This window comes from Odontesthes bonariensis, chromosome 10 (assembly GCF_027942865.1).
Source record: "Odontesthes bonariensis isolate fOdoBon6 chromosome 10, fOdoBon6.hap1, whole genome shotgun sequence".
NCBI classification, from domain to species: Eukaryota; Metazoa; Chordata; class Actinopteri; order Atheriniformes; family Atherinopsidae; genus Odontesthes; species Odontesthes bonariensis.
Window position 1 is genome coordinate 30839735 of NC_134515.1, and position 24687 is coordinate 30864421.

The following is a 24687-nucleotide window of genomic DNA, read 5'->3' on the forward strand; positions in this document are numbered from 1 at the left end:
GCGTCCAGGAGGCATCCTAACCAGATGCCCGAGCCACCTCATCTGACTCCTCTCGATGCGGAGGAGCAGCGGTTCTACTCCGAGCCCCTCCCGGATGACCGAGCTTCTCACCCTATCTCTAAGGGAGAGCCCAGACACCCTGCGGAGGAAACTCATTTCGGCCGCTTGTATTCGCATAATCTCATTCTTTCGGTCACTACCCACAGCTCGTGACCATAGGTGAGGGTAGGAACATAGATTGACCGGTAAATCGAGAGCTTCGCCTTCTAGCTCAGCTCCTTCTTCACCACGACGGGCCGGTGCAGAGCCCGCGTCACTGCAGACGCCGCACCGATCCGCCTGTCAATCTCCTGCTCCATTCGTCCCTCACTCGTGAACAAGACCCCGAGATACTTGAACAAGTAATCTATCTTGATTTAGCCTATTTTACGTTAACCGTTAGCCATTGCTAACGTTAGTCAGGCATACAGCTATATTACGTCGTTGCCAATCGGCAACGTTATATGGAAAAAAATCAAAGAGTTAGGGAATGTTTGTCCATACAACTTACCGGAGGAGAAGTGGGAAAACGACCCCACTCAGTGGCCAGAGGTGACATACCCAGACATTTATTCCTACCTCATTGAATCACCTGGTAATGCAGGCCTATGACAATGATCACTTTCTCTATCATTATTATACTGTCGGCAAGATTAGTTAATCTCATTGATAAATGCAAAATTTATGTCCACTGAACACATTTATGAAGAAAACAAATCTAAGACTAGTAATCCACCCTAATTTAGGGATTTACACAGCAACCCTGATGAAGAATAGGAGGTCCCTGGCAGCTCAGAAATTTAATGACGATGGCTGGGTGGATGAGGTGCTACACCACAGACCCTGTGCTCAGACAGTAATTTTGATAACGTATAAAATAAATCACGTTGGTTTCTTTCAAGTTGTTCGATTAACAATATACCACGCAGCAACCCTTTCGGCTTTGAGGTTTTTTGGATTGGCGCCACTATTAACACTGAGGTCCTCAGCTTGTTTTCACCGGAATGGGGGCGTGTCTTTTTACGTGACGTAGGGTTGGGGTCTTCTATGGGTTAAAAGCGGTGGACAAATTTTGTTATTTCATCATGACAATGACATGACAATAAATCTTTAATCTACTCACCGATAACAGTTTGTTGAAAGTCCTTTGGACGCTATTTAGATCCGCGTATATCCATATAACGGGAGTGAACGGGGGCATCGACTGATGCCCCAATATATGGATATAGGCGGATTGAAATATCGTCCGAAGGACACCGACTTTCACCAAACTGTTATCGGTGAGTAGATGAACGTATTTTATGCCAGAAATAAGGTCCAGGTTTAAAAACTAACTTCTTCTTTATTTCAGTGCTAGGGACATACATTTTTATCAAGAAATTCCATTTATTTGGGGTTATTTTTGTCCCAAAACAGATGAATTCCAAGTGGTTTAAAGGCACATTTGCACTGAACTAGTGTCTATCAGTTTAGACAGTATGTCCACCAGAAAGTTATTGAACACGGACAAAACCAAATCATTCCAATGGTGGCACAGGAGGGAAGAAAGGCAAGATGGATTGGAGTCTTCTTTTTCGTCATTATGTGGTCAAAAAATAAGATAAAGACTGAAAACAGATTTGATTATGTTCTGTTTATACTGTTCGTAGGTGTTGGCATGTTTAGAGAAATATTTCTTACCTGCCTTCTGTAGATGAGTGCTCCACAGTGGAGAAATGAATTCACTCGTCCTTATATGTGACCTTAGTCTAAAATTTAGTCTCAATCATTTCTGAATGAACCAAAAAGCAAACACCTGCTTGTGTCAGTATATTGTGAGTGCTGTGATACATTCTTTTAACCCCACGTGTCTTTGTCCACAGCTGGTGAAGCTATGCAGTGGGATGATTGAAGCTGGGAGGGCGTATGTCAGCGCCAACAAGCTCTTTGTCAACGGAATCCGGGACCTGTCTCAGCAGTGCAAGAAGGATGAGATGATCTCGGTGAGGTTGTCATGAGGCAGAGACATTTTATCTATCCTCTCTTTGAGCCCATACACACTTAATCCATTTAGGCCTAAGACGCCTGGAAAAGAATGCCTGTAAAACCTATGGGCGATTTCAGAAAGACCCCCTAAAACCTGAAGTTTTTTCTGGAAATTCAGCAATTGTGTCAACGCCTACTAAATTATTGATTTCTCAGCCTCTGTAGCAGATAGAAACAAAATTCAAAAAGTATTTGAGAGCTTACACCTGTGGCTTTCTTTGGAAATTGAGTTTATTTACATACACCTTTACGAAAATAGAAAATGTAAAAAGTAAAGTGCAGGAACAGCACTATTTTCAATAAAAAAACAGTAATAAAATAAAATAAAAAGTAAAGTGCAGGAACAGCGCTATTTTCAATTAGAAAACGGTAATAAAATAAAATTTAATTTTATATTTAAATTATTTATTTATCTATTTATATGTTTATTTTATCGCCAGTAATCTCTTCGTACTGGCAGCACAAGGAGCCCATACACATTCCAATAAATGTTTTCATCTCCGGCACAGTTACGTGTGACCACCTTGCCATCTTTGCTCGAGCTGGAGTCTGAAGTACCTGCTCACTGTATCTATTTGTCTCGGAAACGAGATACGCCCAAAGCTCCTCAGTAAAAATATGATTAAATGCCTGCAACGGTGTGGCATCTGCAGGTAAATCGACTTTCACCCCTGGTGTGCGGACTGAAAGTCCTCCATGCTTGTTCGATGAAACTTAACTTTTGCTTTTTTTTTTTCTTTTTTTTTTCCCCCGATGTAACTTTACTTCAAAACAATGACACGAGGAACATGACGACACTCTCACGTGTCTATTATAATGCATTTAATTGGCGCAGAGGTCAATAATTGGTGCAAAACAACCTTATACATGGAAAAAAGACGTGTACGCGGCCTTAAAGTTAGAATAACGCAACAGCGCCCCCGGCAGAAATGCGGCAATGCTTTCCCGGTCTCAATGGGTTAATTGTGGTTTGATTGTCTTTATTTGCCATTTGGTGGGTTGTTGTTGTGTGTCCTGTGTGAATGGGGACTTTGTCCCGAAGCTCGGTCTGTGTGTGAATAAACCTGATTACTAACCGAATAGTCAGCGAGTAGAAGACTGAGCCTGGAAAATTCTGGCTCAACAAAAACACACATGGTTTTTAGGCTATTTTCATGGCTGCTGACATTAAATACTATTAAAAGCCTACTTGGATTCAAATTTATGACGAATTGAGAGCTTCCTAATTAAAATTCTTGTTCTTATGTGCGGCGTCCATTTTAAACAAAAACTGTGAGTTTCAGCTCTGCAATAATGGTTCGGTTCCCCGTATTTGAAGACGAAATTCAGCTAAATGCTGGGTGTTGCGTGTGACAGCTTTTATTTGCTTTTTTTTTTTATTATTCTCAAAAGCATTATTATGGCAGTAGTTATGAGAATATTTCGGAATGTGCTGTGTGACTAAAGAATATTTTTTTGTGATTTCTTTGCAGGAGTGTCTGGAAAAGTGTGGCGAAAGCCTACAGGAGATCATAAACTACCACATGGTAAGCTGTGTCCCACATTCGGTTGATTGAGACTGAATATGACACGCTAACACTATCTGGAACACAAGGCTTCACCTTTTTTTTTTTTTTTTTTTTTTTTTTTTTTTTTTTTTTTTTTACAATGAGAGTGGCCACACCAACATTAACATCCAGCTTGTTTCACACATCATTAAACCTGTGTGTGAATTATCTCAATCATCTCATCTTATCTCATCTATTGTTTACAAGAGAAGACATGTCTTTATTAATGGTTTTAAAGCGCACGTATTTAACCTGAAACTATCTAACTTTAAAGCTTAACTTATAGCGACAATTAAAGACAAATTTGGCATTGCCAGGTCGTGTAACTCCAGTTAGCAGTTATTTGTCCTTTGTTTTATTCATAATTGTTTTTCAATTATGAATTTCAACAATCAGTTAGTTGTTTATAGTCAATACCTTTTGAAGTGTTTATTAATGCATGTTTTTTTAATTTTTATAAATTCTTTACATGTTTCTACACCAGCATTAAGTTACACTTGGTGACAGTTTAGTGAAAATCTTTCTTCCATGTCTGTTTGCATTCTAGCATCCTGTCAGATTATTGACAACTAGAGGCACACGTAAAAAAAACCTAACATATATATCTGATTACAGCTACAGTATGTTTTTGTGCATTATAATCCATGTATTCAGCAGTACATGTGGCCTCTGTATTATGCACACCTCTTAAGTGTTTATTGTCGTAGTTAGTGGTGTTTTACTGAAAAATGCTTCTAGTATAAAATGTTTTTAAATTAAATGTGGCACCACAGCAAACTAACCTTTATAAAAACACAATTAAATTCCTATTTGATAGTATTAACGTTTTATTTTATGGTCTTTTTATAAAAGAGGTGTTGAACTTTGCTGGCATTGATTCCGATTTGTGTTTCAGTGATTCAGTCCATTTCACTGTCTTGCATCTTTATTACTTTATTGGAAAACATGGCTGGTTGCAGTTGTTGGTGGCAGACTTTCGATTTTCAAGTTGTTGAAATCCAAAGTGAGCCCAGATTTTTCTCTCTCAACAGCATTTTTTACCTTATTGCCGGTTGTCGAGCTTGGTCTTCCTTGACCAAATGTTAGTTAATGTTAGCATAACCTCTAAACTTCATGTGGTGGTCTCTTCTTTTGTTTTTCTTCGCTTTCTTTTGGGATTTTGAAGCAGTTAACGCAACAATTTGGCTGTACAACTTTATTATTCCGATTAATTTTGTGTAGGCAAAGCACCTCTAATCTTTAAGCATGTCTTTTACACCCAGCTGTGTTAATGTATTTTCATTTTTTTCCCATCTATGAATCAGAGCTTGTGCTTTCCTACTGGGTTGTTTGCCCTCTCTACCTTTTAAGGCTTCTGACCTCCAGCCACTGCCCTGCCCCTCTGAAGCTCTTTGAAATCCATTAGCTTTAAACTTCTGAGTGCTTCTAAGTGCACAAAGTTTATGTCTGTGTGTATTTGTGCATCCCCACACATCCACACAAACCAAGCTGCGACAGAGATGTGCCTTCCCAAATTAGTGACTCCCTCCTCCCGATTTTCTCCCTGCCTAACGGGGTCGCTCATGCAGGCGTGGGTTAGATTTAGCTGCTGGATATGTGGGAGCCCTGTATAACCTTGACATGATGCAGACTGTGTTACTTAAGCGTCATTATTCATTCAAGAGAAAAGGGTCCTCATCCAAACACTTAAGGCCTCGGTATGCTACTCCGTAGCTATCGGCCAAGCCGACTCCGTGGTCACGCAGAGGCTATTAATCCTTTCGAAGTATCGTCGGGATGTCGGATACGTAAGGCAATTCACTTCCTGATCAGTAGGCATCGGTACGCTAGAACAGGGGTTCCCAAACTAATCCATGCCAAGGCCCCCCAAACAGTATTAGCTTCTGGCCGGGGACCCCCTTTAGAAACCACAGACAATGCTACAAAATATGTAAAGAAACATCAACTTTTAGAACGTATTTTCTTTCTTTTATTCACGGACAGTAGCTTGCTGTGTGAATGCAGCCTGACTAAATGCTCTTCTTTACGTCTGAACAAGTCAACCATTTTTTCGGACTCTGACGGATGTTTTTGTATCAAGTGACGCTGAAGTTTCGAAGGTTTTAAACACTCATTTGAGAGGGTCTCCAGACAGAGGACGCATTTCGGGCAATCGTGGCCATTTTTCTGTATGGCTGTAAAGCCAAACTTAATCTATGCTGCCTCATACTTTCTGATTCTAGTTGGCCAGTTCTTAGGTTTTTTTTGCAGCAGTGTCCTCCACAGCAGGGCTGTTGGTCTGTTCCTTCAGTCTCTTCGTAGTCAAAAATCTGTCCATTTTGGCTAAGCTACCTACACGCTAGCTTGAGGAGCAGAGCAGCTTGAGAACAGGCGCAAACCGCCAGGTCTACGATGTTTTGACTGGCAGCCAATCAGAAAGACAAGCAGGGCAAATGACATTTCGATATGATATATTATTATAAATTGTATTTTACAATACTGATTTAAAAAACGTGACTATTTTTTTATAATGATGTTTAAAAAAATTAGATTCTATTTTTGCATTTTTTTCTTATCTTCCCTCCAATTTTCTGAGGCCCCCCTAGTGCCCCGTGGTGGCCCCCCAGGGGGCCTCGGCCCCCACTTTGAAAACCACTGCGCTAGACGACCTAATCTCGCGACGTCTATTGTAAAAGTCGTTGATTGATTGATTGTTTACCTTACATCCACTCCTCACAGTGAACGATGGCGACCGAGAGAGAAATACTGTTGTTGGCACTTATTGATATTGAAATGAAAATAATTTTGACCAAATGTTGACCGGCACACAGTAAACGTGATTCCGGAAATTATGTTGTTAGCCGACCAATCACAACCCTTGCGGTGTCCGCGAGTCTCCGTCTCCTCGACGGATAGTTAGTTCATTTTGGCCGACGCACGCAAGCAACGGAGAGCGTCTCCGGGAGGGTTTCCGACGACGGAGAGGGCTCTCCGCGGCTCTCCGCGGCCTTTCCCGGATGTAAGGGGAAGATTTTCTTCTGATTTTAGTGGGTTTATTAATGTGATATGTTGTTTTTCTGTTTCTACTGCTGGTCACCTTGTATTGTTGGAGCGCCATCTGTCTGTCAGCGTTTCTGTCAGACTGACAGATCCCCTGTTTGTCTTGCTCAGTGTGTCACACTTTACAGACCATAAGAGAGTGTGGTTTGGCCTGGGACCAGCTGGCCTCTTACACTGTAGGCTCAGCTGGGTCTTCAGCCTCCTGTTTGCCCCTCTTCCTCCCTCCAGTCCATTAGTGCCGCAACTCTGACTGGACACTAATATGACTCCCTCAATGGTTTTCTTTGTTTCTTTGATGTAATGCGGAACAGAGGAGGGAGGTGCAAGTGCAGCATGGTGAGGGGGGATCCCCCCCCCGAGACAAAACAACAAATGCATGGCTCCATTAAAAGAATGGGTCAATGTGGTACAGTGATAGGATGCCACCTGTGCAGTTGTGAAATTTCCTCGCTACTAAATATTCCACAGTGGTATTATAACAAAGTAGAATCAATTGGGAATGACAGCAACTTGGCCACGTAAAATGACAGTGGGGTCAGCGGATGCTGAGGCGCATAGTGCGCAGAGGTCACCAGCTTTCTGCAGAGTCGATCACTACCAGAGGTGGGTAGAGTAGCCAAAAATTGTACTCAAGTAAAAGTACTGTTACTTTAGAATAATATGACTCAAGTAAAAGTAAAAAGTACTCATCGAAATAATTACTTGAGTAAGAGTAAAAAGTGCTTATTGAAAAAACTACTCAAGTACTGAGTAACTGTTGAGTAACATCTGATTTATTTGTTAACACAAGCATTCAATCAGACAGACAAAAATACAAAATAATCAACTTTAGGCAAGTTAAGAGTTCATCCAATTGATAAAATAAATTCAAATTAATTAATTAATTACAAAATAGCTTAAATTAAAATAATCCAGGTAAATTCAAGTACTTCAATAAAAAATAAAACAGACTTGGGAAATGTTTAAAACATATGTAACCTCAAAAACAAACATTCACCTATCCACGGGAAAAAAACGAATTTAGGAAACTTACCGGACATGTTTGATCAAGTTAGATGTTGAGTTTTTGAATGCTGAAATGTCCGTTTGTTTTGGTTGACACAGAAACAACAGCTAATGTAATTGCTGTTTCGCACTTTTTGTAAGGTAAACATAAAAATAATGACGCGTAGAATACCAAAGAGGTAAGAAGAAAAGTAACAAGCTCATTGTAGCCTAATGTAGCAGAGTAAGAGTACAGTTTCTTCTTCACAAATCTACTCAAGTAAAAGTAAAAAGTATAGCGATTTAAAACTACTCCTCAAAGTATAATTTTTTTCAAAAACATACTCAAGTAAATGTAACTCGTTACCACCCACCTCTGATCACTACAAACCTCCAAACTTCATATGGCCTTCAGATTAGCTCAAGAACAGTGCATAGAGAGCTTCATGGAATGGGTTTCCATGGTCGAGCAGCTGCATCCAAGCCATACATCACCAAGTGCAATGCAACGCGTCGGATTCAGTAGTGTAAAGCCACTGGACTCTACAGCAGTGGAGACGTTTTGGCTGACAAATCACGCTTCTCTATCTGGCAATCTGATGGACGAGTCTGTGTTTGGCAGTTGTCAGGAGAACGGTATTTATCTGATTGCATTGTGCCAATTGTAAAGTTTGGTGGAAGGGGGATCATGGTGTGGGGTTGTTTTTCAGAAGCTGGTCTTGGCCCCTTTTTTCAAGTAAAAGGAACTCTGTAAAAAATCTCTTGGTATGCTGAAGAATTCAATTTCATGCTCCCAACTGGTCCCTTCCTGTTCCAACATGAATGCACACCGGTGCACAAAGCAAGGTCCGTAAAGACATGGATGAGTGAGTTTGGTGTGGAAGAACTTGACTGGCCTGCACAGAGTCCTGACCACAACCCGATAGAGCACCTTTGGAATGAATTAGAGCGGCGACTGCGAGCCAGGCCTTCTCGTCCAACATCGGTGTCTGGATCACAAATGTGCTTCTGGAAGAATGGTCAGGAATTCCCATAAACACGCTCCTAAACCCTGTGGAAAGCTTGCCCAGAAGAGTTGAAGCAGTTATAGCTGCAAAGGTGGGCCGATGTTATATTAAACCCTCACACCCTCAAGTCTCACAGTTACTGTATGTGTGGAAGCTGGAAGACAAAGCAACACCAAGTAGGAAGACGTATGCCACCAAAAGGCTAAATCCTGATCACTTCTCGATGCACTCTTTGTTCATGAATTGAAAATATGTTATATATGTGTCCTTAAAAGGTAACACATAAAATGTTCATACTGACCATCTACAGCGGTCAGTAACACTTTATTATTTTCACAGCTGGTCACTTATTAGTAATAAAACAAATCTCCCATTTATACATGCTTAAAATGCATAAATTGTGAAGCTACAGGGAGTGGACAACTGGTTTATTATAAAGACTCGGATCGGAGGAAGAGGCTGGCCCAACTCCATCCAGTCAACAAAATCCTCTTACTAACAACATGAAGCACACTAATTGACATCTTTGTTTAATCCACCTAAATATGGAGGACTGAAACCAGCAAAAATATAGAAAAAATCCGAAAACGTAGAATTTAATTGATAAATTCAGTTTTTAACTGTAAAAATTTAACGTTGTGTTAATACCAGTATTGATTTACTTTGCCATTCCATGTTTGCCCTGCATTTTCCCTCTTTTTGCTTTCTTTGTTCTTCAGCTTTTTTGTCATTTTTAAAAGTGTTATTCAATCGAATTGTTGTTTCTCCCCTGTTTATTTCCCTAAGTACATTTATTCGGGGCCTAGCAGCGTAGCTGCAGGAACCCATTGTATTAGTAGCTTTTCCTATTATTATTGATCTACTTTCTGCTGCAATTGAAGGCTATGGCAGCCCCTAGAATGCTATGGTAAAAAGTTGTGAAATTTGGCACACGCATTCAGCACAGTGCCAAAGTAAACCTCAAGAATTGTCATGCCCCAACAGTGTACTCTCTAGCGCCACCAACACGTCAAAGTTCAAAGTGCATCCAGCTGCACAAAAGTTATTGTGTGGAATTTTTAATTACGCTTCCGTTTTTCCATAAAAGCCAATCAAACTCAACGAAGACGCCACCAAACCGGAAGTGAGGCCATATCTTGGCAACCATTTGATGTTATGACGTCAAACTCCTAACGCCGACTCATGACTACATATTTGAGAGGCCCAAGACGTTTGGTGATGTTTGGCCTATAGGGGGCGCTATATGTAGCAAAAATGCATTTTTGCTCATATCTTTGACAAATTTCATAAATGAGGTACCAATGGAATCGCTTGATGCAGACGAGGTCATTGCAACCCAGGACGTCATCTGCGCCATATTGGATTTTCCGCCATTTTGAATTTAATCAAAAACCTTCAAAAAGCATTTCAGGCCACGCAGATAGTCTGATTTCCGCAGGACTTGACACATAGAATCTTCAGACCAAGTCGCACAAAAGTTATTATGTGGATTTTTTTATTTTGCTTCCGTTTGCCCATAGCAGCCTATCAAACTTTACGCTGACGCGCAAACAGGACGTTAGGCCGTATCTCTACGATGCATTGATGTATTAATGCCAAACTTGGTGCATTGACTCATGATACCTTCCTGAGCAGCCGTAGCCTTGCCTATTGTGCCATGCTGCTAGGCCTCCCCATCGCTGCTTGCAGCTATATTTTATCATTTTCTTTGACTAACATTCTTGTAGCCATTTCTGCTTTATTATGCAAATAAGGGGGTGGGGGTCCGTCTGTCAGACTGTGTCAAGGGAGCTCTGTTTCACAGCACAGTCTCAGAAGCCAAAGATGGGGAAGGCTTGTAACTAGCTTCATATTCAGTCAGGACCATTAACATAAAGCGTTAAGTCATGCATTATTGCTTTTTGTTCAGATTTGATTAAAGTACTTATTGGGTCATTGATATACTTTTTGGATGTATTTTGGATGATGGCAGTTTCAGTCCTCCATTCCCAAGTATAATAAACACAAAACTAGGACTACATTTGCACTAATACAGCAAACAATTATTGAATAAAAACCTTAATTTTAGCAGGATTTCTGAATTGATCTTTGTCCGCATTAACACACCTTGATATACAATTCACATGACTATTCAAGCGTTGACAATGCTGAACAGGGGAATAGTTACAAGTTGCTTGACTTCTTCAAATGTAAGGAATAGTTGTATGAAGTACTGTATAAGGCAACATTTTAACTGCATAACAGCAGCTGGCTTAGACAACAAAGTTAGCATCACCTCTAATTCTTCTTCTTCTTACAGTAAATAAATTGGGATTATGAAAATTTTGATCATTTAGGGTTTCATCCACGGGCTGTGCAGGACACTGATGTTCTTATGAGACAGATCTAATTGAATTTAAACAGGAAACTTGCCTAAAGAACTATGGACTGGCTTTAACTGAACAAACTAAGCTATGTAGTGTCGTCAGATACATGATACCATTAAGCTCAAAGTTTTTACGATGACAGAAAACTGGGTATCGAATTTTTAAGTAACTCGCAAACTGCAGTGTCTGAGTGTGAACTTTGAACTGAACAGTTCTCCTGCAACACACAAACACCTCAGATGTGTGCTGGTTTAGCTGACCCCTTTTTGTGTGAAATCCACACAGAGTTTCTGTCCACCTTATCCTGTCTGCTCCCCGTTCAAGCTAATGTGACACTGGGGTGTTTACGGCAGTTTACTGCAGTTCTGCTGATTTTTGTTTTGAGTCGCTGCATGTGGAATAGCGTCTGATGGCACAAATGCCCAGTTCTCAGCTGCGCTTTTCCAAGAGCTTGTTGAACTGCATGCAGCGACACAGATTGACCACATACTCACTTTGAAAGAAGTTGGAAAGGCCACCAAAATTTGCAGTACAAAGTTGTGCTGGATGGAAGGCTCGCTTTCTTTTTCCACTCTCACACTCGTTTTTGAACCTGTGGGTTTACAGACCAGTGCCATACATTTTCAATCCACGATCAAAACAAAGATGTTTCTGTATGTGGTTTCAGGAACTAGGTACAAATAACCCCTTCTATCTCAGACATTCTCAGACATTCTCAATTTTATCTGGCAAACTTACGCTCATCTAGCGTATCCTTATGTCATTCCTCTTCTGACTCCTTACAACAATAGAGGAGTGTCTTTATCATCATCAGCACCTGTAAACCCTGAGGGGAAAGAACCATAAGACTATCTTTAAAGGGCCAAACTCAAATCTTCTAATCCACACATCCATTGGATTTGTTATTCAGGTGAGATGAGACTGGACCGGTCTAATGCTGAGTTGTGATGAAAACATGTGGGCTTGGAGAGTTTGGCTGTTGCGCACTGGCCCTGAATGTGACTGCTGTCTCTCCTCTCCTCCCCTCCCCTCCCCTCCTCCACCCTTGTCTGAGTGACCTATTTAGCAGTAGCAGCAGCAGCAGTGATGGCGGATGATGCACTCAGAGGGTGAAAGAGACGAGGAGGGATCTTGAATTTAAAACGTGTAACTGAAGTCAGGGTGTTTCTGTGTCAGAGCGGGCATGAGCAGCATTCCCCGTCCCTTAGTTTCAACAGGCATTAGTGCCTGATGCTGTCTGCATCACTTGCATTCACATCATGGAAAAAAATATGCTCTTTGGCACCCTCTGTGGGTTAAGAGTGCCGGTGGTTTAAGAGACAGTTGTTTCCCTCCAAAAGACTTTAAATGAGAAACTGTGAGAGGCATTGCTGTGCACACTGTTGCCTGTAATTTTCCATCTTTTGCAATGTTGCAAAGTAGTCGCGTATTAAAACTTTTACACCCTCTATACTTTCATTACCCCCTACCCGAACCAGGGTTTGAATCCCATTCCTGCTTTTCTTACCTCTTTTATTTCTTCCCCTACCCGAACCAGGGTTTGCATCCCCACCCCGCTGTGACTGGTGTGCAGTTGGTGAGAGGCTGAGGTAGATTATGGTCGTTGTGGTGTGAGGGGCAGTGTTGGCTGGCATTAGGGGGGTGACTCTGGGACGCCAGTGGTCATTGTCTAGCCTCCTGGAGGTGTCGTGGGCCCAACTAGACGAAACACTGATGAAAGGAGGTTCCCACCTGATGACCCCAATGATATGCTGGTCAGTACTGCTCACTGATCAATATAATAGGGAGTGTAGGGAATTATTCACTGAGTCTGGTCCTTTATTTTATTTTATTTTTTTTATTTTCTTTAGCACAAGTTTCTTGTGTTTATATTGAATTACTACACTGCACTTATTTTTTTTTTTTTTTACTAACTTTAGTTACCCCTGCAGATTCAGATTATTAACGAGGACAGAAGAAACGATAATTTGCAAGCAAAGTTAAATTTAGAGGCAGCCCTGTGTATTTAAAGGATTTGAATGTGGTTTCAGCCCATGATGCTGCTTCTTTCACTCACACAAAGATATGATTACCTCTCCCTCCACTGTTTTTGTCCTGTGCTGGTTTACTAACACAAATAAGGACTGGGTTAAAAATAACTCTGCGTGGTTCACTATATTCAGAGCCAGTGGGTTGTAGTTTTTCATAGTGCTATTTTCATTACAAACAGCACTATGGCTAGCGTGACCTGAAGACAAGTTTAAGTTTTACCTGCAGCATTTTTTCTTATTTTTTTTTTTGTATGTGCATGTGAACTACAACAGATGCAGAGGAATAACAGAATGGTAATATGAGAGGTTTCACTTAGGTTTTGATTTGTTTTTGGCCGTATCTTACTTCTTTATTAAAATACATAAGGGGATGATTAGGAAAAGGCTTTTTGTGATGTTGTGAAGACTAGGAAGAGGCCCTCAGACTATCCATAACCCATTTCTGTTCAGTTTACTGTCGCATAAGGCACAAAAAATAAAACACGTTTTCATTTGAGAAAATATTTGTAATGACTTATTCTGGAAATCTGACTCAATTAAACATGATCAAAAAAGGTATCTGGCAACTTTGCAGCGTTTGAAATGTTTCTATACCTCTCACCTCCACAGGTTTTTAAAAAACTGATCGAGTGGCAGTAATGTGTTTGTTTGATCCCTTTCAGATACTGTTTGACCAAGCTCAGCGGTCTGTGAAGCAGCAGTTGCACAACTTTGTGAAAGAGTAAGTAAAGCTCTGATTCACATTGCTTCTTGTTGATCTGTATAAAAAATTCAGCACATGTTGAAAAAGACAAACACCCATGACCTTTTAAAAAGCCAAACATGCCCTTGTTACCCCTGAAAACCTTTTTGCTGTGTTTAAATATTAACCGGAGTACAACCTACTGCAGCCCGAAACATTGACTTGGGATCGTAATTCTGTGAGAAGTCTCTGACTTGAACTCTGCTCCTCTGCGTCAGGGATGTTCGGAAGTTTAAGGAGACCAAGAAGCACTTTGACAGGGTGCGCGAGGATATGGAAATAGCACAAGTGAAGAATGCTCAAGCGCCCAGGAACAAGCCTCATGAGGTGGAGGAAGCCACCGGCGCGCTCAGCATCACCCGCAAGTGCTTCCGACACCTCGCTCTGGACTACGTACTGCAGGTCAGAAATTTTGGCAGCAGAAAGCACCCAGATCCTTATCAGCAAAATTTATTTAATTATCAAAATATTCATTCTTGATATGACTTTATACTCCCACTTGATAGACTTATGTTGCCAGAACAACCAGGGAATGAGACATAGCCCGTTAGCCTGCAGCAACTTCTGTATCCGCTTGTGTGACACGTTCTTCGCCATAGTCATGTACAACATGGGTATATCTTGTCCAGTAGTATTAAACCCCTACACATGACTGCTGCTGGGTACAACAGGAGACTGTTTCATAGTAGTCACTGGGGTGTCTCTGCTCTCTTTCCATTCTTCAGTTTGCCTGCTGGTAGACTTCCCTCTCATCTCAGACATCTGACCCTTTTGAGTCTTAAATGAAAATGTCTCAAGGCAGAGAAGGTCAAAGCTGTAGGGAGATGCTCTATGTATCTAAGTGACATGTCAAATGTAGCACAAAATGTCTTTTTGGTTCGCATCAGTAGCGACAAACAGTACAAAGGCTTGAACCCATGAAATGCCTGAAGGTGTGTGTTTCTCGTTGAGGTATAAAGAGGGCACGTTGGGAACACAAATCAACCTTCAAGCTGTTACTGTAATAATTCAACTACAAGGCGATTCAAAGTGCTTTACAGAGACACTGAAACAGCAGAAATAAAAAGCATGATTTAAATTTTAAACAAAAAAAGAAAGAAATAAGAACAATAGATAAAATCAGTAGTTAAAATGTGATTAAGTTTTGAGCTTTATTTAAACGCAGCTGAAAATAGGTGTGTCTTCAACCTGGACTTAAATATGATCTGAGGCTTTCTGGGAGTTTGTTCCAGACATGTGGAGCATAGAAGCTGAATGCAGCTTCTCCATGTCTGGTTCTACTGTACACTTAAATCTAAAGAAAATACCTCCTCGGAAGGGAGTTATTTAAATTCAATTGTAGGTATTAAACAGAGAATTGTGTATTGTAAAGCAAAATCAAGGCATATCTAATATCTGAAAACGTTTTCTTTTTTTTCTTTTTTTTTTTTTTGGCAGATTAATGTCCTTCAGGCAAGGAAGAAGTTTGAGATCCTAGATGCTGTAAGTCTGTGCAGAACACCAAGACTCATCTGCATGTTTGTAATGTGTTCCACACACGCAGAGAGCCAACAGACTGCTCACGGTGCTCCTTGATGTTCATGTATCCCGTGCAGATGCTGTCGTTCATGCACGCCCAGTACTCGCTGTTTCAGCAGGGCTACAATCTGCTGGATGAGATCGACCCATACACAAAGAAGCTGGCTGCTGAGGTGAGTATCTTCAGCATTGTTAGCACCACTCAGCCCGGCTGAGCCATCTCCCCTTGCGTTGGGTCTCGATCGCTTCTCTTTGGAACCATTGACTTCGGGTGGTTGCATAAAAACTTATTTTCGATTTAAACTTGCCAACTGAAATAATGTAACGCTTTATAATTTAGATTTTCAGAAAATTCCTTAAATAACAGGTTGTCCTGCGGTTGTTTTGAGCATTTGTCATTGTGGAGTAGCCTTTCTGTTGCAGCAGGTCGAGAACTGAATCGATTCTTCATTACCAAAGATTGACCCACCCAGTCTGTGATGGGAGGCTCAGCCTGTGTTTGCCAGTGAAAAGTGATTCAGAGCCAGCTGGACTGAATCGCTCTAGTTCTGCAGTGTGTGTTGTATAACAGTACATGTTGGAGTTATTTCATTGCAACATGAATACACCGTGTGCTCCATGCTGAGGCCACTCAATTGTTTTACTTTTAGCTGGATCAGCTGGTGATTGACTCAGCCATGGAGAAGAGGGAGATGGAACACAAACATGCAACTGTTCAGCAGAGGGTGAGTTCCTGTTTCTTTTACACAGACTTAATGAAATTTGTGAGTAATTATTGAGTTGGCTTTTTTCAGATAAAAGGCTTTAGTGTGCTGAAATGTCGGTGATTTCCAGATATTTTTTTTTACATTTTGCTTGCCATAGGCTTCTAAAAGGTTTTGCGTCTGATTGAAGGATTTTTTGCTAAGGCTTTTGTTTCAGTCAGGAGCATCAGTGACTTTTTTTTTATTTTTACAGCAAAACATTTTTTTTAATGAATTTCCAATCAAGTAGTTTTGGTATCATCATAATTTGTTGTTATCCCTCTGTGATGGGATTTCCTGGCACTGGTTTTCCCATGTACTTCCATGCTTTTGCCACCATGATTCTGATACACATGATAAATAACCTGTCATGCGTATTCAGTCACAACAGTTACATGCACAGGAGTGGATTTGGATTATTCACTAAAGTATGTTTGAGAGGACCTTTTTTTTTTTTTTTCCGCATCCAACTTTTATTGTTGAAGATCATGTATAGCCAAATTCACTGGAATAGAAGTTGTCTTTAAGTTAATTGAATGTTTTTTTTTTTTTTTTTTTTTTTTTTAAATGACCCTGCAGTTTTTATTAGAGCAGAGTGACAGTCTTACCAAGCAACTGTGAGTTGATACGTTGTCGTTCAGTGAGATTTTTTAACATGTTTAACTGTCTGATGAATAAGATTTTCTTACTTATTGTAAATAGGACCTGCACATTGATGACAAAAGTAGAGAAGGCTTTACAGATCCAATTGATCATGGTGGTGTGGTAGTTTACACTGTCGCCTCACAGCCAGAAGGTTCCTGGTCTGAATCTCGCCTGGGGCCTTTCCCTGTGGAGATTTCATCTTCTCCCCGTGCATGTGAAGGTTTGCCGGTTTACTCCCACCCTAAAACCTGCGTTTTAGGTTAATTGGCCATTCTAATTTGACTGTATGGTGGTTGTTTGTCTCTGTATTGTCCTGCGATGGACTGACGACTTGTCCATTGTGTACGCTGCCTCACTCAAAGCAAATGGGATAAGCTCCTAAAGTTTCTACAACTCTGAATTGAAAAGCAGGTTTAAAAAATGGATGGATGGACCTCAGGTCATGGTGATGATGGCTGACTGTTCATGCTGAGTACTACTTTTCATGTTTTCATGTCTTCTGCATGTTGTAGACTGTATAGGATGAAGACATGGGACAGGATTGAAGTGATGCTCACAGGCTTTGACTGAGCTCTGTCAGTCATTGAGATCCAGTCTGCCACTTGGTGCAGTAGTGACTGTTATGACTGGGGAGGGATTAGACCTGTGCAGCTGGGAGGTGTTTGATTAATCTCCCTAGCAAAGCCTGGGCATTGATTTAAAGCTCTAAATCAGGTGGAACTTAGTGTTTTAAGCGATACTAATCCCTCTGTTGTCATCTGTAGAGGGCAACTGTCAGCACATGCACATGCAAATGCACGAGCAGGAGGCTAAAACCACTTTTAGTCCTTTAAAGTGCTGACTCTAAAGTTGGTTTTGCATTTTCAGCTGAGAGGCTCCATGGATGCCACTGTCAAACTTAAAGTGGCTGGTTGAACCAGACCGTAGAAGCAGAGTAGGGGCTTCTGGGAGAGCTTCACCTACTTCTAATGTGCATCTAGAGAGGAATTAAAAAGGCTAAAGATGTTCAAATTTGAGCAACAGTTATATACATCCATCCATCCATTTTCTATACCCGCTTAATCCAACTAAGCAGGGGGGCTGGAGCCTATCTCAGCTGTCATTGGGCGAGAGGCAGGGTACACCCTGGACACCCTTCGTCCTGATGAAAACTAGTGAGAAATACGTTAATCTAACAGTAAAGTTGGTTTTTATAGTGCAAGGTTTTCCTGGAGTTTCTAGACTGAAAAATTTCCACAGCAGTGTAGGATCGAAACTTTATACTTCCTTGACAATCCATTCTGTGGACCTTAGAATCCGTTGTCCCGTGACTTTTTGCAGAGTATGAGTTTCCCCGTCTTCATTTTACCTGTCTGTTTTGCATTTTGCCCAAAAGAGTTGATTGGCCCTTTTACTTCTGGGGATTCCCAGGCTTGTGGTAATGTAGCCCCTTAACAGGAGAATGACGGGCTATTTGGTCTGCTAGAGCAGTGTTTCCCAAACTTTTTTGGCCTGAGTACCCCCTGAGCCTTCTTGTCACACCACGAGTACCCCCTCACACATACAACGCGTGCGATGATTCTCCAAAAGTAGAGGAACACAGTGGTTATTACATGAAAATCATTTTATTTAATATCCTTAACTTGAACATAAAATTCTCAGGCTTTCTCTCTTTTTTTTTTTTAACCTCAGTTGAATTCAACATAAGAATAAAAAACATTTTCTTGAAATATAAATAATTAACCAAAATAGTATAAATACTAAATCAAAATAATTTTCCTTTGATATCTAACTTAAGCAAGTAACATTTCTCTTTTTTTTTAAGAATACATGAACATAACTCATTTCTCTCTCTTTTTAAGAATACATTAACAGGCCTAACTCATGTAACATTCATCACAAAACTGGAGTCTCCTTCATAAACAGTCCTCCATAAAAGTGACGCCTTAATAAATAAAAAATAAAATAAAAACTCCCCGTGCGCCGCGTACTCCCTGCAGTCCCCCCGCGTACCACTAGGGGTGCGCGTACCCCCGGTTGGGAAACACTGAGCTAGATAACAACCACTCCTGGATTGCCGAAGGAAAAAGGATATTTTATGTGCCAGCATGCCAAATGGTGGGGTACGGGCAAGTGGTACGACCAAAAAGCACCAGCACCAGGTTGATATTTATTGTTTTGACTGGAATGTTTGAATGAATGTTGCTGTATACATCCATGATTCTCCCTCGCATTAAAAATTGTGTCTGCAATTAAAAACTTTCTGCCCTTGTTATGCTGCCATCAGGGAGCTACTGTGAGTTTAGCATTAAACTGAAAGCACATTACACCAAAGTGCGCACCCTCCATTTATAGAATTCAAATAATTGGAATTCTATAAATGGAGGGTGCGCTCCCTGTCTGGCATGTATATCCTTAATAATTCAGAAAGCTTTACTTTCAGATGGCCAGTGTCTGGCTCCCCTGAACCCCAGGATCAGTAACCATCTGTCCGACAGCTCTGCTATGTGTTCTCCGTGGTCTGCGCTGTGAACAGACCCACGGGGAAAGATGTAACTGTGGTTGCTCAATGATGTTGTTGAAGTCTGATGGAAAGCTAGTAAGGAGGATAGTCAGAGGTGCACTGAACCCAAAGGCTTATCATATTATCCCGATTTAAACCATTCTGCCATTGGATACCCTAATTCTCTGTTTTCTTCTCTGTTGCTTGCATGTTCCAAACGGCACCATCTTATCCCAGACCCTCATGCAGGTGAGTACGCCTCCATCTTTGTTTTTACTCAAAGCTGTGGTTTGATGTGTGGGGAGGCTGCAGTCCACATTAGCAGGGAATGTTGGCGAACGCTCTCTGTTAATGCAGTGGTTTTTTTCTGCTGTAGTTGAACTCCAAAGGCCTTCAGGGCAAGCTGAAGTGGATTCTGAATCTTTTATAGTGCACAATTATAAACACTAAACTTAGTTTGAATGGCCTAGATGCAAACTTTATGTTCCATCAGCTAATGGAAAGGGATCTTTGCAGCATCTTCAAAAAGAGACGGGTGAAACTGTTTTCGATTGAATTTGCTCTTGCTGCAAAATAAGTAGTTCAGCCCAACACTTCATACTTGCTTCATGCTGTTTAACTATTGTTTTACTTTTACAAACTGTAGAAGAAAATATTTAGCTTATTTTTTGCCATGATTTGGATAGATGCTCCTCTGTTTTTTAAAAGAGATTTTTTTCTTTTCTTTTCTTCTTCTTCTACACATCAACAATAAGCCTTTCAGTGTCAGCCTTTACTCAGTGCAAGCAAAACCCAGGGGAGCAGAAAGGGAGTTAAAGTGCTCCAGCTGCACACCGTCGCTATTGCTGGCTGAGCACACAGAGCAGCCAAAGCGTCCAAATGTCAGAGCCATTCATTTTTAACTGCAGCTTCAATGGAGAGCTCCTGTTTAACAACGGAAGTCCCTTCATTTCCATCACCAGCACGGTGCGTCAGCTACCTGCTGCCGCTGCGCATTGCTGGGTTTATTTTTACTGAAGCGGCACATACGTGTCGTCATAAAATATTGATTGAATGTTTTTACTTGCATGTTGCGTTCTTTGTTTAATTTGTGTGGATAGAAAGATGCCAATAGCTGGAGTCACATTCCCAGTGTGTGTTTACATACTTGGTCAAATACAACTGATTCGGATGAAAATTCACTACTTTAAGTTGTTTTTAGGAATCATAAGTCATTTTCGTGCAGCCTGTTCAGGGGCTTGTTAATTGGCAAATACAGTAATAGGCGGATGAATTTATGATGAAATTGAGATCAGTTTATATACTATTTATGTTTGCACCTTCCATGTCTCATGAACTAGTACATCCATTTTCTTATTTAACTTGAGGGGAGAAGTCTCACAGAAAGATTTAATCATACCAGCAGGCTTGTAAATGGACATTTTCAGAAGAATTTTATGATGTTTACGTGAAGGGTTCAAGGTTGAACGATATTCTCCATTATAAATACACATATTGCCTCATGGGTAGGACTTGTGAAGAGTACAGAACATAAATGCAGCTGAATGACAGAGATGTTAGAAGGACTGCTGATTCATTGCTGAACACAAAAATTACAAATGTGGGAATATATACAAGTATAGAGAAAGAATAGGTGAGGACGCTGTTGGGGTGATTACACACATTGGGCCTCATGCAAGAACAATTTCGTATTTTATTCTAAATTTCTTTCACTTTTTTTGTAAGAACGTCTCGTATGAACACGCCACGTCAGATTCAACAATAGCTCTTAACTTCGGAAAAAGTGTGTAAAGGATGAATGCCACCCGTGCGTGTTTAAGTGCACGTGCACAAGGATAGGAAATTTGCATACTCCAAGCCCAAAATAAGCAAAAAAAAAAAGAACAACTTTACATGCTCTGAGATTGAAGTTCTGCTTTCAGAGATCCAAAAAGGAAAATATGTCATTTTTAGGAGTGTCAGCAGTGGAATTACGGGACCTGATAAAGCGAAGAAATGGGAAGCAGTTACGAGTGCTGTTAATTATGTGTCACCTGTAGTTGAAGAAATGGTTTGATATGAAAATGGCTTAAAAAAAAAAAAAAAACGTCTCGCCATTGGCCAGGTGCTCGATGACAGCAACTAAAGCCGTGCAATCAGTTGTTGCCTCATCATGATGGCACTTTGATGGGGTGGTCCATGAGGGGGTTCTTCTGGCACCACACCTTCTGGTCTGCCTGGGCTGGTTAAGGTTGTTGGAGACCCTCATTCATGACAATACTGTGCAAAATACAACCTGCCAGAATAATCTGCCATGCCTTCTCTGGGCTATAGAGCAGTATTGAGATACACCTGGCCTTCAGCTCACTAGTGCGCTCCACAACGGCACAGGTGCTTTGATATATGTGTGCAGTCTATTGCTCCGATTATGTTTGGCAGTCCAGCCAAGGCACAAAAGTCTCTCTTACTTGTTCGACTGTATGGGAATTTCATGTACCATGGTGATAAACTGATGAGAGTTTTGATGACCAAGGGGAGTGCACGACTCGCAGAGGACTAGGATACACCCGATCTGTCTCCAATCTCCCTCTGAAAGGTGGTGAGGACCTGGAGGTGTGGTGGAATTGGGTTTGATCGGCGTGTTTCTCTCTGGAGTTGTGGCTCTAGCAAGCTGCATATTTGCAGCAGCACAGTCCTTGGCAATCTAAATCACGATGTCAGCCATTAGTCTGTCTCCGCAAGTATATCTACATGGTCTCGGAGCACACGCTCTCTTCCCTGACGTGTTAAGGCATCCAAAAGTAGCAAGTCAGCCATGACACAGCTGGTTACACTTCCCATTGACCTTGTTATATACAGAGTCAAATTAACCTTTAAAATTAACAATTAAAATAAATAAATAAATAAATAAATAAATCTTAGTGCTTTTTTATACTAAATGTGCCAGAAAACTCCAATTGAATTGAGCATCAAACCTAGTAGTGTGACGATCCATATATTTTTTTTTTTTGTGCGTTTTTCTGGTTTGTCTGTTTAGTAAAGCAATATTTAGTTTAGCCTTGCCATTTCCTGACTTTTCCTCAGTTCTTACCTCAGTTTCTTGTACTGCTGGCAGTGATTTGAGTGGCCAGACTGGTGTTCAATCTCATTTATCAATTTAAGCGTTAACTTGAGCCTGCCTGATCACTGCAGTTAGGGTTGTATGTATATATCTTTTTAATCCTTCACTTTTTCACAAAAAAGTCAACAACAGGGATCTGTAGACTGGTTACTGTCTATTGTGATCAGTGTCTCATGGTAGGATAGTCTTTGAAACAAGGTTGCACAACTTTGCAGTGAAGTTTGGCGGGTTTAGAGGTGGATTATTTGGAGACAGCCGAGCAGATGTCTGGTAGATACATCTGCCACTGTAACAGATGAAAGCTGTAGTAGACACAGAAGGAGTCTCCAGGTGATAAACAAACCCTTTCACATTATGGTGCTTTTCCACCAGCTCGCTTCGGCTCGGCGCGCTATTGCATGTTTCCACTAGCACGCCGTACCTGCAACTGGCACGATTTTTCGTACCACCTCAGCCCTGGTTCCAAGCGGGCCGAAGCGTTACTAAAACGTGACGTCAGCCGATTGCCTTCCACTGATTGGGCGATGAGTGTCGTCACTGGAAGTATCATAACGCGGATAATAAAAGCTAGCGTTAGCAACCGTTAGCTTACCTCCAAACGTCGTCTTTTTGAAGCTCGTAACAAAACTCTCCCGTACTTTTCAATACTGTTTTGTCTGGCGGCCAGGAGTCTTCTCTGGCTCTCTTCTCTTGCCTTCTGTGCAACAAAAAGCCACAGGGTGAGCAGCAACACGCGCAGCCGTGTTACGACGACCCCGCCCACATCGAGGAGGCACGAAGTGTAATGGAAACACAACCAAACCGAGCCGTGTAGAGCCGTGTAGAGGTAGTGGAAAAGCGCCATTAGACTGAGTAATCACTGCAACCAACTGGGCTCACCATTTGGTGTTCAGCATGGTCTACAGTCTGACAGCAGCAGCAGGTTGGTGACGCATCACAACATGTTGACTGCATTATCTGATGTTCTTGCTGGGTTTTTTTTTTTTTTTTTTTTTTTTTTGTGGCTGCACAACAATTTACTTATTTGCCTGTAACATTTTGAAGTCTCCCGCTTGTTCAATAATTCACTAATGTTCAGTTTCAGTCTGCGTGACATTGCTTTATTAAAAAATAGATGATCTTTGTCGTAGGCTTGAGAGATTGCAGAGAGCCAGTCGGTGCAAAGCTTGTTCAGTTTATCCTTGCACATTTCTGATGTGCAACATTCAAAAGAGAAGGTGAAGGTAAGCTGCTCTGACTCGATCTTTTCCATCATCTGATTTGTTAGCTTTCTTGCAAAGACTTCAGCAAGCAGAGTTGTTGGCAGTTTGTGTAAATGTAGTTTTTGTAGGAGGTCTTGGCTTCCTGCCAATAGATTCCCTTTGGGTCACAATGGGGGTGAAAATACCACATACTTCAGCACAGGCAGTATGTTGAGGGGGCTGTGAAACTGCAGCAAACCCAACTCTCCAATGTCAAAGCAGTTTGCTTGTTTTGGAGTCAAGAGCATCTACAGTACTGCGTGGTCAAGTTCATAGTTTCCTGCCATGGATACATTGGCAGCTGTATGGTAATTAGTCGTAATCCTGAGGCTTACAGTGCGGCAGGCAGTTGGCTGTAGTGGATGGAAGACGCACACGTCAGTGTTGGAATTACTCTCCCGACTACAGCGTCACAAAGCATTACCCTCTGCTGTGAGAGCTGCAGCCATCTGAGAGTGAGGATAGTCATGCCTCTGTTCTGAGAGAACCGTTTCTCAGGAGTTTCTTTTTTACTTTCCTTTACTCTTTTTTTTTTTTTTTTTTGTGTGTGTGTGTGTGTGCTTTGCAATGTTGCTGGAACACGCCAAACATTTGAAAATGAAGATCTTTTGTCGGTGGGACAACAGTCTGGTGGGTAGATTTGCATTACTCTCCTTTTGTCATTTCACTGAATGAATTATCAGGTTTATTCTAAGGATGATGATGTCTCATTTTGTCTACATATTTGTAATGACTTTGAATCAACAACAGAGATTGACAACAGGATGGACTCGCACTCTTTTTATCGCTGTCCTTTTCTGATTCCCTCGCTCTCACCTTCTCTGCAAACTAACATTATTTTTTAGTAATACGTTTTTCAAAAAGGTAATTCTTTAACATGCATGATTTATTTTAGGGAGTTCTGAAGACTTACATAACCTTTGATCCGGTTTTCTGTACGTTGAGATTTTGCATTGACCATCTTTTAGCATCTAAAAAAAAAAGCAAAGTTTCGTTTTTGATTTATTTATTTTTCCTGACACGTGTACACTGCCTCACTGCATGTGTACACTGCTGTCACTGCCTGACATGTGTACACTGCCTCAGTCGTTGCCTGAGATGCAATGTGATTGGTTACTGTAGTACAACAAAGTGATTCCTGACGTTTTGACTCCTGTGTCTGACAAGGATTCATTGCTG

The 24687-nt window shown here is 41.1% G+C and overlaps 1 protein-coding gene across 2 annotated transcripts in view; it reads left to right on the forward strand.

Moving 5' to 3' along the window:
- The window catches only part of LOC142389965 (arf-GAP with coiled-coil, ANK repeat and PH domain-containing protein 3-like), a 90983-nt gene that overhangs the window by 47567 nt on the left and 18729 nt on the right, over positions 1-24687 (forward strand). For both annotated transcript variants that reach the window (XM_075475242.1, XM_075475243.1), the window contains exons 3-10: positions 1902-2021; positions 3537-3590; positions 13700-13758; positions 13998-14181; positions 15217-15261; positions 15375-15470; positions 15948-16022; positions 19405-19416. In XM_075475242.1, the coding sequence (XP_075331357.1) occupies positions 1902-2021; positions 3537-3590; positions 13700-13758; positions 13998-14181; positions 15217-15261; positions 15375-15470; positions 15948-16022; positions 19405-19416 (645 nt within the window). The remainder of the gene's footprint in view (positions 1-1901; positions 2022-3536; positions 3591-13699; positions 13759-13997; positions 14182-15216; positions 15262-15374; positions 15471-15947; positions 16023-19404; positions 19417-24687) is intronic.